Source organism: Salmo salar, unplaced genomic scaffold (assembly GCF_905237065.1).
Source record: "Salmo salar unplaced genomic scaffold, Ssal_v3.1, whole genome shotgun sequence".
Taxonomy (NCBI): Eukaryota; Metazoa; Chordata; class Actinopteri; order Salmoniformes; family Salmonidae; genus Salmo; species Salmo salar.
In genome coordinates, this window is record NW_025550707.1 from 1 (window position 1) to 15,433 (window position 15,433).

The 15,433-nt window shown below is 43.8% G+C and overlaps 1 protein-coding gene across 1 annotated transcript; it reads right to left on the bottom strand.

Annotated features, from left to right (window-relative positions):
* Nucleotides 1-11,289: 11,289 nt before the first annotated feature.
* On the bottom strand, nt 11,290-13,053 carry LOC123739875 (seizure protein 6 homolog). Its single transcript, XM_045713929.1, has 3 exons — nt 12,407-13,053; nt 11,746-11,931; nt 11,290-11,479 (listed from the first exon to the last, which is right to left on the bottom strand). Exons 1-3 carry the CDS (start codon nt 12,507-12,509, stop codon nt 11,292-11,294), a joined length of 477 nt encoding a protein of 158 aa, XP_045569885.1. The 5' UTR covers nt 12,510-13,053; the 3' UTR covers nt 11,290-11,291.
* Nucleotides 13,054-15,433: the final 2,380 nt, after the last annotated feature.

Sequence of the window (15,433 nt, forward strand, 5' to 3'; positions counted from 1 at the left end):
TTGGGTCTAGGGGCAGCATTTGCACGTCTGGATAAAAAAAATGTACCCGATTTAATCTGGTTACTAATCCTACCCAGTAACTAGAATATGCATATACTTATTATATATGGATAGAAAACACTCTAAAGTTTCCAAAACTGTTTGAATGGTGTCTGTGAGTATAACAGAACTCATTTGGCAGGCAAAACCCTGAGACATTTTCTGACAGGAAGTGGATACCTGATGTGTTGTATTGACTTTAAACCTATCCCATTGAAAAACACAGGGGGTTTAGGAATATTTTGGCACTTCCTATTGCTTCCAATAGATGTCACCAGCCTTTACAAAGTGTTTTGAGTCTTCTGGAGGGAGATCTGACCGAACAAGAGCCATGGAACGGTGATGTCCCATTAGACACCTGGTGCGCTAGTTCATGTTGGGTACCCTCGTTCCAATACGTTATAAAAGAGTATGCATTCGTCCACCTTGAATATTATTCATGTTCTGGTTAAAAAAGGCCCTAATGATTTATGCTATACAACGTTTGACATGTTTGAACGAACGGAAATATATTTTTTCCCTCGTTCATGACGAGAAGTCCGGCTGGCTTACATCATGTGCTAACGAGACGGAGATTTTTGGACATAAATGATGAGCTTTTTTGAACAAAACTACATTCGTTATGGACCTGTGATACCTGGAAGTGACATCTGATGAAGAGAATCAAAGGTAATGGATTATTTACATAGTATTTTCGATTTTAGATCTCCCCAACATGACGTCTAGTCTGTATCGCAACGCGTATTTTTCTGGGGCGCAGTGCTCAGATTATTGCAAAGTGTGATTTCCCAGTAAGGTTATTTTTAAATCTGGCAAGTTGATTGCGTTCAAGAGATGTAAATCTATAATTCTTTAAATGACAATATAATATTTTACCAATGTTTTCTAATTTTTATTATTTAATTTCTGACGCTGACTTGACTGCGGTTATTGGAGGGAAACGATTTCCTCAACATCAATGCCATAGTAAAACGCTGTTTTTGGATATAAAAATGAACTTGATAGAACTAAAAATGCATGCATTGTCTAACATAATGTCCTAGGAGTGTCATCTGATGGAGATTGTAAAAGGTTAGTGCATCATTTTAGCTGGTTTTATGGTTTTGGTGACCCTGTCTTTGACTTGACAAAACATTACACACAACTCTTGTAAATGTACTGTCCTAACATACTCTAAATTTATGCTTTCGCCGTAAAACCTTTTTGAAATCGTAAAACGTGGTTAGATTAAGGAGATGTTTATCTTTCAAATGGTGTAACATAGTTGTATTTTTGAAAAATTTGAATTTTGACATTTATTTGGATTCAAATTTGCCGCTCTTGAAATGCACCTGCTGTTGATGGAGTGCACCACGGGTGGCACGCTAGCGTCCCACCTAGCCCCAAGAGGTTAAAGACAAATTGGCCAAAATGTTGAGCACCGAAGGGAAAGACTGGGTTTCGAATTTACCTGTGGTACTGATGTTAATGAGGACATGAACTAACGCAACCACAGGACTCACAACCACATAAAGTGGTAACGGGGGAAACCGATGAGAATGTCAGGAGCTGTATTCACATCACAAATTGGCGATCTGGCAATAATGGGAGAGTCTATGTTGTACTATTGTCAGAAAATGACCCATGCGTTGCAGTGTGTATATTCCCAGGTGAAAGCAGCACATGAGGAGCAGGCACCTGTAGATAACCGAGAGTACAGGCTGAATCCCGGAGATCGAGTTGTACATCAAGATCCACCAGGCGGGGGTGTTGGGACTACATTGATCTGGACCACACACGGTACTCCTTACAGTGAAGACCACAGCCTAAAGAATGAAACTATATTTTCTCTTTTGCCTCAGATGGACATAATGTGCCAAGGTTCTAAAATCAGCTGAAGGTCAGGTGATAACTTTCAAACTACTGCTACCAGAACTATTTTTTTTTCAATGACGTGACTCTCCGCCAATAATTACAGTTAGAGGATTGGAGATTCTAAATTTATATCTAAAGGGCATTTTCCGTTAGATATTCTCACAGATCCTAAGGGCGTTTATATAATTCTAAATTAATTAATAATAATAATAATAATCACTTTGTTTAACGTCTTATGGGCAGGTGGGACAGTAACGTCCCACCTGGCCAACATCTGGTGAAATTGCAGAGCGCGAAATTCTAACTACAGAATTATAAATATTTAACTTTCATAAAATCATAAGTGTAATACATCAAAATAAAGCTTAACCTCACTAGGGTAGGGGGCAGCATTCGGAATTTTGGATGAAAAGCGTGCCCAAAGTAAACTGCATGCTACTCAGGTCCAGAAGCTAGGATATGCATATAATTGGATTTGGATAGAAAACACTCTAAAGTTTCCAAAACTGTTAAAATAATGTCTGTGAGTATAACAGAACTGATATGGCAGGTGAAAACCTGAGGAAACAATATTTTGGAGATTTTGTTTTCATTTAACCTAGAGTGAGCGAGAAAAAGGCAATTCTTGAATATGGGGAGAGACATTCTCACTAATTTGTAAATAAAGCCAGTTTGTTATTTAAAATGATTTATTTATGGAGAAACCTAACTTGATTATTTAGCAGACATCACTTGCTTGTATTCAGTTAACACATATATCTTAAGAATATCATGGAATATATTTTTGCTTGACTCGTTATGACGTTATAATTACTTACATTTGCTTATTAATACTTGTTATTTTTTGTGTTTCATTTTGCTTTTCAAGTCTTGTGCTATCACTCTCTTTGGAAGCAGAAGGAGTAAATAGAGAAAGTCAAAAGCTCCAGCTGATATGTCATTATCAATTGTACGATGAGGGGGGGGGGGTTCATCTCAGCCTATGCTACCCTCCAGTCCCTCGACTTCTTGGCGCTGACGGAAACATGGATTACCACAGAAAACACTGCTACTCCTACTGCTCTCTCCTCGTCTGACCATGTGTTCTCGCACACCCAGAGAGCATCTGATCAGCAGGGGTGGTGGCACTGGAATCCTCATCTCTCCCAAGTGGACATTCTCTCTTTCTCCCCTGACCCATCTGTCTATCTCCTCCTTTGAATTCCATGCTGTCACAATCACTAGCCCATTCAAGCTTAACATCCTTACCATTTATCGCCCTCCAGGTTCCCTTGAGAGTTCATCAATGAGCTTGACGCCTTGATAAGTTCCTTTCCTGAGGATGGCTCACCCCTCACAGTTCTGGTTGACTTTAACCTCCCCTACGTCTACCTTTGACTAATTTCTCTCTGCCTCCTTTCCACTCCTCTCCTCTTTTGACCTCACCCTCTCACCGTCCCCCCCTACTCACAAGGCAGGCAATACGCTTGACCTCATCTTCACTAGATGCTGTTCTTCTACTAATTTCACTGCAACTCCCCTCCAAGTCTCCGATCACTACCTTGTATCCTTTTCCGTCTTGCACTCCTACAACACTTACTCACTCTGCCCCTACTCAGATGGTATTGCGCCGTCACAACCTTCGCTCTCTCTCTCCTGCTACTCTCTCCTCTTCCATCCTATCATCTCTTCCCTCTGCTCAAACCTTCTCCAACCAATCTCCTGATTCTGCCACCTCAACCCTCCTCTCATCCCTTTCTGCATCCTTTGACTCTCTATGTCCCCTATCCTCCCGACCGGCTCGGTCCTCCCCTCCTGCTCCGTGGCTTGACGACTCATTGTGAGCTCACAGAACAGGGCTCCGGGCAGCCGAGGGGAAATGGAGGAAAACTAGCCTCCTGCGGACCTGGCATCTTTTCACTCCCTCCTCTCTACATTTTCCTCCTCTGTTTCTGCTGCTAAAGCCACTTTCTACCACTCTAACTTCCAAGCATCTGCCTCTAACCCTAGGAAGCTCTTTGCCACCTTCTCCTCCCTCCTGAATCATCCTCCCCCCCTCCTCCCTCTCTGCGGATGACTTTGGCAACCATTTTGAAAAGAAGGTCGACGACATCCGATCCTCGTTTGTTAAGTCAAACGACACCGCTGGTCCTGCTCACATTGCCCTACCCTATGCTTTGACCTCTTTCTCCCCTCTCTCTCCAGATGAAATCTTGCGTCTTGTGACGGCCAGCCACCCAACAACCTGCCCGCTTGACCCTATCCCCTCCTCTCTTCTCCAGACCATTTCCGGAGACCTTCTCCCTTACCTCACCTCGCTCATCAACTCATGCTTGACCGCTGGCTACGTCCCTTCCATCTTCAAGAGAGCGAGAGTTGCACCCCTTCTCAAAAAACCTACACTCGATCCCTCCGATGTCAACAACTACAGACCAGTATCCCTTCTTTCTTTTCTCTCCAAAACTCTTGAGCGTGCCGCCCTTGGCCAGCTCTCCTGCTATCTCTCTCAGAATGACCTTCTTGATCCAAATCAGTCAGGTTTCAAGGCTGGTCATTCAACTGAGACTGCTCTTCTCTGTGTAACGGAGGCTCGCCGCACTGCTAAAGCTAACTCTCTCTCCTCTGCTCTCATCCTTCTAGACCTATCTGCTGCCTTTGATACTGTGAACCATCAGATCCTCCTCTCCACCCTCTCCGAGTTGGGTATCTCCGGCGCGGCTCACTCTTGGATTGTGTCCTACCTGACAGGTCGCTCCTACCAGGTGGCGTGGCGAGAATCCGTCTCCGCACCACGTGCTCTCACCACTGGTGTCCCCCAGGGCTCAGTTCTAGGCACTCTCCTATTCTCGCTATACACCAAGTCACTTGGCTCTGTTATATCCTCACATGGTCTCTCCTATCATTGCTACGCAGACGACACACAATTAATCTTCTCCTTTCCCCCCTTCTGATAACCAGGTGGCGAATCGCATCTCTGCATGTCTGGCAGACATATCAGTGTGGATGACGGATCACCACCTAAAGCTGAACCTCGGCAAGACGGAGCTGCTCTTCCTCCCGGGGAAGGACTGCCCTTTCCATGATCTCGCCATCACGGTGGACAACTCCATTGTGTCCTCCTCCCAGAGTGCTAAGAGCCTCGGCGTGACCCTGGACAACACCCTGTCGTTCTCCGCTAACATCAAGGCGGTGACCCGATCCTGTAGGTTCAGCTCTACAACATTCGCAGAGTACGACCCTGCCTTACACAGGAAGCGGCGCAGGTCCTAATCCAGGCACTTGTCATCTCCCGTCTGGATTACTGCAAACTCCCTGTTGGCGGGGCTCCCTGCCTGTGCCATTAAACCCCTACAACTCATCCAGAATGCCGCAGCCCGTCTGGTGTTCAACCTTTCCAAGTTCTCTCACGTCACCCCGCTCCTCCGCACACTCCACTGGCTTCCAGTTGAAGTTCGCTTCTGCTACAAGACCATGGTGCTTGCCTACGGAGCTGTGAGGGGAACGGCACCTCCGTACCTTCAGGCTCTGATCAGGCCCTACACCCAAACAAGGGCACTGCGTTCATCCACCTCTGGCCTGCTGGCCCCCCTACCTCTGCGGAAGCACAGTTCCCGCTCAGCCCAGTCAAAACTGTTCGCTGCTCTGGCACCCCAATGGTGGAACAAGCTCCCTCACGACGCCAGGACAGCGGAGTCAATCACCACCTCCTGTAGACACCTGAAACCCCACCTCTTTAAGGAATACCTGGGATAGGATAAAGTAATCCTTCTAACCCCCCCAAAAAAATATATAGATGTACTATTGTAAAGTGGTAGTTCCACTGGATATCATAAGGTGAATGCACCAATTTGTAAGTTGCTCTGGATAAGAGCGTCTGCTAAATGACGTAAATGTAAATGTAAATGGGGATAAGAGTGTGCATAGTGTGATTATAGATCAGAGGCCACTCTCTGAGGTGTAAATATACAATTCAACTGTGAATGTTAATCATGTTTTATTTTCTTTATAAGCAATTTCAAAGTTTCTATAATGTGGAACAGTATGGAGAAACTATTAAATAAGGAGAGACTGTTAGATTATAGCTTGAAATACTTGCTATACTAGAAGTTAATGATTAAAGGGAAAGGGAAAAAGGATACCTAGATTACACTTTAAACTCAGCAAAAAAAGAAACATCCTCTCACTGTCAACTGCGTTTATTTTCAGCAAACTTAACATATGTAAAGCATGAACATAAGATTCAACAACTGAGACATAAACGGAACAAGTTCCACAGGCATGTGACTAACAGAAATGGAATATTGTGTCCCTGAACAAAGGGGGAGTCAAAATCAAAAGTAACAGTCAGTATCTGATGTGGCCACCAGTTGCATTAAGTACTGCAGTGCATCTCCTCCTCATGGACTGCACCAGATTTGCCAGTTCTTGCTGTGAGATGTTACCCCACCCCACCCATTTCTGGGGAGAATGGCCCTAGCCCTCACCCTCCGATCCAACAGGTCCCAGACGTACTCAATGGGATTGAGATCTGGGCTCTTCGCTGGCCATGGCAGAACACTGACATTCCTGTCTTGCAGGGAAATCATGCACAGAACGAGCCGTATGGCTGGTGGCATTGTCATGCTGGAGGGTCATGTCAGGATGAGCCTGCAGGAAGGGTACCACATGAGGGAGGAGGATGTCTTCCTGTAACGCACAGTGTTGAGATTGCCTGCAATGACAACAAGCTCAATCCAATGATGCTGTGACACACCGCCCCAGAACATGACGGACTCTCCACCTCCAAATCGATCCCGCTCCAGAGTACAGGCCTCGGTGTAACGCTCATTCCTTTGACGATAAACGCAAATTCGACCATCACCCCTGGTGAGACAAAACCGCGACTCGTCAGTGAAGAGCACTTTTTGCCAGTCCTGTCTGGTCCAGCAACGGTGGGTTTGTGTCCATAGGCGACGTTGTTGCTGGTGATGTCTGGTGAGGACCTGCCTTACAACAGGCCTACAAGCCCTCAGTCCAGCCTCTCTCAGCCTATTGCGGACAGTCTGAGCACTGATGGAGGGATTGTGCATTCCTGGTGTAACTCGGGCAGTTGTTGTTGCCATCCTGTACCTGTACCGCAGGTGTGATGTTCGGATGTACCGATCCTGTGCACGTGTTGTTGCACGTGGTCTGCCACTGCAGGACGATCAGCTGTCCGTCCTGTCTCCCTGTAGCGCTGTCTTAGGCGTCGCACAGTACGGACATTGCAATTTATTGCCCTGGCCACATCTGCAGTCCTCATGCCTCGTTGCACCATGCCTAAGGCACGTTCACGCAGATGAGCAGGGACCCTGGGTATCTTTCTTTTGGGTTTTTTCAGAGTCAAGAGAAAGGCCTCTTTAGTGTCCTAAGTTTTCATAACTGTGACCTTAATTGCCTACCGTCTGTAAGCTGTTAGTGTCTTAACGACCATTCCACAGGTGCATGTTCATTAATTGTTTATGGTTCATTGAACAAGCATGGGAAACCGTGTTTAAACCCTTTACAATGAAGATCTCTGAAGTTATTTGGATTTTTACAAATTATCTTTGAAAGACAGGGTCCTGAAAAAGGGCAGTTTCTTTTTTGCTGAGTTTATAAGGAATGTATATGGTGGGGTCAATGAGTAAAGCCAGTGTGTCTATGTATGCGGATGACTCAACACCATACACGTCAGCTACCACAGCGATTGAAATAATTGCAACAGTTAGTTTCAGAATGCGTGGCAAGGAATAAGTTAGATAAAAATACACCTTATGGAACAGCAGGAACTGTGAAGCAACACAAACATAGGCACAGACACATGCATACAAACACACAATAACATAGGCACTATACACACACACGTATATGTGGATTTTGTGTTGCCTTGGCAGCAGCTAATGGGGATCCATAATAAATACAAATACAAATGGAGGGTGGATAAGAACTAGCGGTCTGGAAAGTTACTGAGTGAGGGAAAAGGCAATCACTTGGTTTTGGTCACTGATATGGTTGGATAGCTGTGGATTAGTGAGGAATGTGGGCCGAGGTCAGATGAAGTGAGAAGGAACAGTTTTATTACACATCACTTAACCTGATATGGTTAGGGGGCAGTATTTTCACGGCCGGATGAAAAACATACCCGATTTAAACTGCATATTATTAGTAGATTTGGATAGAAAACACTCTGAAGTTTCTAAAACTGTTTGAATGGTGTCTGTGAGTATAACAGAAGTCATATGGCAGGCAAAAACCTGAGAAAGTCAACCAGGAAGTGTAGGATCTGAGAAATGTAGTCCTTCTTTCTAGTCCCTTTCGAAACTAAAGTATCTGTGCTGTTACGTTGCACTTTCTAAGGCTTCCATTGGCTGTCTAAAGCCTTCAGAAAGTGGATTGAGCCTTCTCCTGTCTCTGGGCAGAGTATAGGAGCTCAGTTACTGAGTGGTCTGCCTGAGGACAAAGAGATTGATTATGCGCGTTCCCGCGAAGCACGCTGTTTTTAAAATTTTTCTCCTTGAATGAATACACTATTGTCCGGTTGGAATATTATCGCAATTTTACGTAAAAAATCCCATAAAAATTGATTTTAAACAGCGTTTGACATGCTTCTAAGTACGGTAATGGAACATTTTGACTTTTTGTGTCTTGAATTGCGCTCGCGCGTTACCCTTTGGATAGTGACCTGAACGCATCGAACAAAACGGAGGTATTTGGACATAACTATGGATTATTTCGAACAAAAACAACATTTCTTGTGGAAGTAGCAGTCCTGGGAGTGCATTCTGATGAAGATCAGCAAAGGTAATACAATATTTCTAATACTAATTCTGAGTTTAGGTTGCCCCGAACTTGGCGGGTGTCTGAATAGCTCGCCGTGATGGCGAGCTATGTACTCAGAATATTGAAAAATGTGCTTTCGCTATTTTAAACTCTGACACAGCGATTGCATAAAGGAGTTCTGTATCTATAATTCTTAAAATAATTGTTATGTATTTTGTCAACATTTATGATGAGTATTTTTGTAAATTCACCGGAAGTTTTTGGTGGGAATACATTTTCTGAACATCACGCGCCAATGTAAAAAGCTGTTTTTGGATATAAATATGAACTTGAATGAACAAAACATACATGTATTGTATAACATAATGTCCTAGGAGTGTCATCTGATGAAGATCATCAAAGGTTAGTGCTTCGTTTAGCTGTGTTTTGGGTTTTATTGACATATATGCGTGCTTGGAAAATTGCTGTGTGGTTATTTTGGTCCATGTACTCTCCTAACATAATCTAATGTTTTGCTTTCGCTGTAAAGCCTTTTTGAAATCGGACAACGTGGTTGGATTCAGGAGAGGTTTATCTTTCAAATGGTGTAAAATAGTCGTATGTTTGAGAAAACTGAATTGTGGTATTTTAGTTGTTTTTGTATTTCGCACCATGCGATCCCATTGGCTGTTGGCTAAGAAGTTAACTTCCCTCCTAGCAACAGATATGTATTGGCTGTCTTAATGTGGAAGGAGGAGACTGTGCTGGTGGAAAAATGTCTTTGTCTTTTCAGCTGTTTGACCCATTGGGTGAATGAACTTGATTTGAGCTTTGACTAGTTGTCTGTTAGGTTATGACAAACTAACACTAGTGTCCAAAACACAGCGAAGGCAGGTCACCAGCAAAAACACAGTAAAGGCTGGTCACCAGAAAACCAGCAACTATACTGGACCAGCCTATGATGGTCTATGCTGAACTCACGATACAATGCAGCCAAATTATTGTTGTACTTATGCAACTTCACTTTTTCAAAGTCCATGAGAAGTAAGAAACTTTATACAGTGTTTGTTTACAATTAGATAGAAGTAAAAACAAGGTTATATTTTGGGTACTGATGGGGTAAGACAGTTGAACTAAGCTCATGAGCATTTATAAGTTCTATTCTTTAAGGATCACAGGGTATATATCATTAATTTAAAAGTAAAGTAAAACAAAGGATGTAGCAATTGCAGATTGCACCTTTTAACATCTTAACCTCTATGGGCTTGCGTCCCACCTACTCAACAGCCAGTGGAATCCCGTGGCGCGATATTCAAATACCTTAGAAATGCTATTACTTCAATTTCTCTAAAATATGACTATTTTACACCATTTTAAAGACAAGACTCTCGTTAATCTAACCACACTGTCCGATTTCAAAAAGGCTTTACAACGAAAGTAAAACATTAGATTATGTCAGCAGAGTACCCAGCCAGAAATAATCAGACACCCATTTTTCAAGCTAGCATATAATGTCACAAAAACCAAAACCACAGCTAAATGCAGCACTAACCTTTGATGATCTTCATCAGATGACACTCCTAGGACATTATGTTATACAATACATGCATGTTTTGTTCAATCAAGTTCATATTTATATCAAAAACCAGCTTTTTACATTAGCATGTGACTATCATGTGACTAGCATTCCCACCGAACACTTCCGGTGAATTTACTAAATTACTCACGATAAACGTTCACAAAAACATAACAATTATTTTAAGAATTATAGATACAGAACTCCTTTATGCAATCGCTATGTCCGATTTTAAAATAGCTTTTCGGTGAAAGCATATTTTGCAATATTCTGAGTAGATAGCCCTATTTTGACACCCACCAAGTTTGGCACTCACCAAACTCAGATTTACTATAAGAAAAATTGGATTACCTTTGCTGTTCTTCATCAGAATGCACTCCCAGGACTTTTACTTCAATAACAAATGTTGGTTTGGTTCCAAATAATCCATAGTTATATCCAAATAGCGGCGTTTTGTTCGTGCGTTCAAGACACTATCCGAAGGGTAAAGAAGGGTGACGCGTCCGGCACGTTTCGTGACAAAAAATTCGAAATATTCCGTTACCGTACTTCGAAGCATGTCAACGCTGTTTACAATCAATTTTTATGCAATTTTTCCGACCGGGAGTCGTTGTTTTCGTTCAAAAGAGAGAGAAAGTAAACATGGTGGATTCTCGTGCACGAGCGCCCCAGTCTCATTGTTCTCAGATCGACCACTATCCAAATGCGCTACTGTTTTTCAGCCATGGCCTGCAAAGTCATCATTCAATGTTCTGGCGCCTTCTGAGAGCCTATGGGAGCGTTAGAAAATGTCACGTTATGCCAGAGATCCCCTGTTTTGGATAGAGATGATCAAGAAGACCAAGAAATAGTCAGAGAGAGCGCTTCCTGTTTGGAATCTTCTCAGGTTTTGGCCTGGCAAATGAGTTCTGTTATACTCACAGACACCATTCAAACAGTTTTAGAAACTTTAGGGTGTTTCCTATCCAAATCAAACAATTATATGCATATTCTAGTTACTGGGCAGGAGTAGTAACCAGATTAAATCGGGTACGTTTTTTATCCGGCCGTGCAAATACTGCCCCCCTATCCCCAACAGGTTAACTTACTTATCATTGTCCTCGTCCAGCGCAACCCTCTCAAAGTGGAGGTGAAGCCTGTGTCCCTCCTTGGCCTCCAGTAGCCAATGGCAGCTCAGATTATTGCTGTTGCTATGGTTACTCGTAGATGGAGGAGGCGGCGAGAAGATTCTACCCACGGTCGCATTTCGGATCCACCCTCCACATGACACAGCTAACAGTTGGGAAGAACAATCAAGAGTCATCAGTTATATACTGGCGTTGGGGCCAGCCACAGAAACATCAGCACTTCCCTCAACTGTGTGAGATGTGGGGCCTTCCATGGACAAACAATTTCCAATGAGCTCACAGTACCCATACTGGCCACAACAAAGCTGCATTGTCCGTTTCAGGAAACACATTTTCTGTGCAGGCCAGACAATTGTTGTATCCTATTGACATGGTCAAAGATTCTACAGTCAGAAGATAGCGAACACTAACCCACACACTGAGGTTCAGGAGAGCTCCAATGGGGTTGAGTCATGTTCAAGCAGTTGGCTACCTCGTGGCCCCTGACCTGGAAGCCAGGGTCACAGTGGAAGTGGGCCTGGCCTCCGGGGTGGATGTCCGTTACTGTCACACCCCCTCCCTCAGGAGAAAGAGGGAACAAGCAGGAGAGGAGGAAGGCTGTTGCATGTAGGACAGATTAAGGGAGTGAGAAAGATGGAGGAAAGAGAGAGTGCTACAGATCAATTGTACAAAACAAGGCAGGATGACATGTGAACAAACCATCACACTCAAAGCGCTCACTGGGGTGGAATACCTTTTATTTTATAAAAAGATATATATTTAACTAGACAAGTCAGCTAAGAACAAATTCTTATTTACAATAACGGCCTACCCTGGCCAAACCTGGACGATGCTGGGGCAATTGTGCGCCTCCTTATGGGACTCTTAATCACGGCCGGATGTGATACACCTTGATAATGTATTCATGCGAAATTTGAGTAGTTGTTTCATTTTTTGTTGTTGTATTAAACTAAAATAATCACCTCAAGTTTGATGTGCTTCCCCTCCTTGTTGTGGGCAACACCCTTATAAAACCATTGTATTGACTCAAACATGTTTTCTTGAAAAAGAAAAGACGCCACTCTGAATTTACCTTGATAGTGTAGGCTGAACACACCATGATCAGTCTGCCGGAGACTGCGGTAGTAAATCTGCACCTGATTGGTTGAGCTTCGAATCACCTGACCCTCACGCATCAGGGTCTCATTGGCTAAGAGTTCTGGTCCCGTCCCTCCATAGCCAAGGATAGTCAGGGACTCGTCCTTGGATAGGTTCACTTTCTTCACCTGGGGAGAGGGGAGATGGTGGACATCTAGTGATTCATTAAGGAATCATTGAGGAGTAAAAATGCCTAACACTGGTTAGTAACCAACATGTTTACATTATTCTAAACTGGTTCTACACAATGTCGAATGGATTTCACATGATGTATACTGCAACTGTTTGCTTGCAGAGGACTACAGGGGCGAAATGGGTACTCTTAGCAAACAGGTAGCTGGGGAATCCACACCCACCTACTTTTTCTTTCTCTTCTACCCCAATAGCCGGACACCGCTCTAGCCTGGTGGAAGTGTCTGCTCCCCACAGTCGACTGGCTGGTACTCTGCAGCAATCCCTCTCAGAAGGGGTCTCCCCCTTCCCTGGAGAATGGAGTTGGTGGGATGCTCCTGGATGACTTGGTGGATGTTCCTGTTCTCAATCCTACCAACCAGCCATGGAGATATAACACTTGCCGTGGAAATTGAAAGCAGTGTCCTCTGGCAACGGGGCCTCCTTGGAGATGTTAAGCCCGGACCGGACACAGACTAGAAACAGCTTCGCCGCCCTGGATCTAGAGGTTCCGGCACCTTCTTCCCCTGGGGGCTTCCAATTCGAGATCGGATCCAGAGGTACCTGCGCCTCTGTTGTCTGTTCCGTTTTCCTCTCCGGTGGCTTCTACCTCGGGTTCAGATCCACCGTGAGGCTGTCTGAGACGCCAGCCCATTCATCATCCACAATGGATACTACAGCTGGCTCCGACCCACCGGGCCCTTCGGTCCTCGAGGGTTTGCGAAATCAGTTGAGGCGAAAGAACGGATGTTCCTCCTCAGCCATTGCACCAGCTGTCGTCATTGCCAGTTTCACAGTAAAAAAAACTCTGTGCTATCCTGGAGTATGAGTACAGGACATTACAAGGCTGCTTTCGACCGTTCTACGACAGTTGCCGGGAGCTGACGCTGTCGTAGTCCATGTGGGGTCAAACAACATTAGGAGGGCTAGCTTGGAAATTCTCAAAATGGATTTTAAAGAACTGATTCTAGCAAGTGTGAAAGATTCAGCAGAATACTGGCATATGCCAATGGTGGAGGTGTTGCTGTTTATATTCAGAATCAAATTCCTGTAAAGCTTAGAGAGGATCTCGGCTTGACCGTTTGAGCAGACACATGCACATTTCTGGCCTGCTGGAGGTCATTTTGCAGGGCTCTGGCATTGCTCCTCCTGCTCCTCCTTGCACAAAGTCGGAGGTAGCGGTCCTGCTGCTGGGTTGTTGCCCTCCTACGGCCTCCTCCACATCTCCTGATGTACTGGCCTGTCTCCTGGTAGCGCCTCCATGCTCTGGACACTACGCTGACAGACACAGCAAACCTTCTTGCCACAGCTCACATTGATGTGCCATCCTGGATGAGCTGCACTACCTGAGCCACTTGTGTGGGTTGTAGACTCCGTCTCATGCTACCACTAGAGTGAAAGCACCGCCAGCATTCAAAAGTGACCAAAACATCAGCCAGGAAGCATAGGAACTGAGAAGTAGTCTGTGGTCACCACCTGCAGAACCACTCCTTTATTGGGGGTGTCTTGTTAATTGCCTATAATTTCCACCTGTTGTCTATTCCATTTGCACAACAGCATGTGAAATGTATTGTCAATCAGTGTTGCTTCCTAAGTGGACAGTTTGATTTCACAGAAGTGTGATTGACTTGGAGTTACATTGTGTTGTTTAAGTGTTCCCTTTATTTTTTTGAGCAGTGTATAAAGACATTATGGGAAAAAGGCAAACTCAGCTCCATCATTCATTCATCACAACAGCCACTGATATTGTCATTTACTTTAACAATTTTTTTAATTGGCAAGATTCGTAAACTTAGGCATGGCATGCCAGCAACAAATGCTGACAAGTATAACTGATCAAATTAGAAAAGACAAGCCTTGTAATTTTGAATTCTCTTAAGTTAGTGTGGAAGAGGTGAAAAAATGATTGTTGTCTATCAACAGTGACCAGCCACTGAGGTCTGACAACTTGGATGGAAAATGACTTAGGATAACAGTGGATGATATTGCCACTCATATTTGCCATATCTTAAATCTAAGCCGACTAGAAAGTGCGTTCCCTTAGGCCTGGAGGGAAGCAAAAGTAATTCCGCTACCCAAGAATAGTAAAGCCCGCTTTAATGGCTCAAATAGCTGACCAATCAGCCTGTAACCCTTAGTACAGTTTTGGAATTTTTTTTTTTTTTTACCAAATACAATGCTATTTTACTGTAAAAAAATTGACAACAAACTTTCAGCACGCTCATAGGGAAGGACATTCAACAAGCACAGCACTTACACAAATGGCTGATAATAGGCTGAGAGAAACTGATGATAAAAAGAATGTGGGAGCTGTTTTGTTAGACTGCAGTGCGGCTTTTGAGATTATCGATCATAGTCTGTTGATGGAAAAACTCATGTGTTATGGCTTTACACCCCCTGCTATCAAATCAAATCAAATTTTATTGGTCACATACACATATTTAGCAAATGTTATTGCGGGTGTGGCGAAATGCTTGTGTAGTAGTATCTAACAGTACAGTAGCATCTAAAAACGAGTCACAACAATACACACATCTAAAAGTAAAATCATCTAATTAAGAAATATATAAATATTAGATCATGCAATGTTGGAGTGGCATTGACTAAAATACAGTAGAATAGAATACAGTATATACATATGACATGAGTCTTGCAGTATGTAAACATTATTAAAGTGACTAGTGTTGCATTATTAAAGTGGCCAGTGATTACAAGTCTATGTATATAGGGGACCAGCCTCTAAGGTGCAGGGTTGCTTAACCGGGTGGAAGCCGGCTAGTGATGGCTAATT

What these genes read in the sequence shown, in the direction of transcription:
- LOC123739875 (XM_045713929.1), bottom strand. Translation starts at nt 12,509, where the DNA reads ATGCGTGAGGGTCAGGTGATTCGAAGCTCAACCAATCAGGTGCAGATT. An exon ending in GTTCAGCCTACACTATCAAG is followed by an intron (nt 11,932 to 12,406) that starts GTAAATTCAGAG and finishes TACATGCAACAG; the next exon opens with CCTTCCTCCTCTCCTGCTTG. An exon ending in TCCTGAACCTCAGTGTGTGG is followed by an intron (nt 11,480 to 11,745) that starts GTTAGTGTTCGC and finishes CCCAACTGTTAG; the next exon opens with CTGTGTCATGTGGAGGGTGG.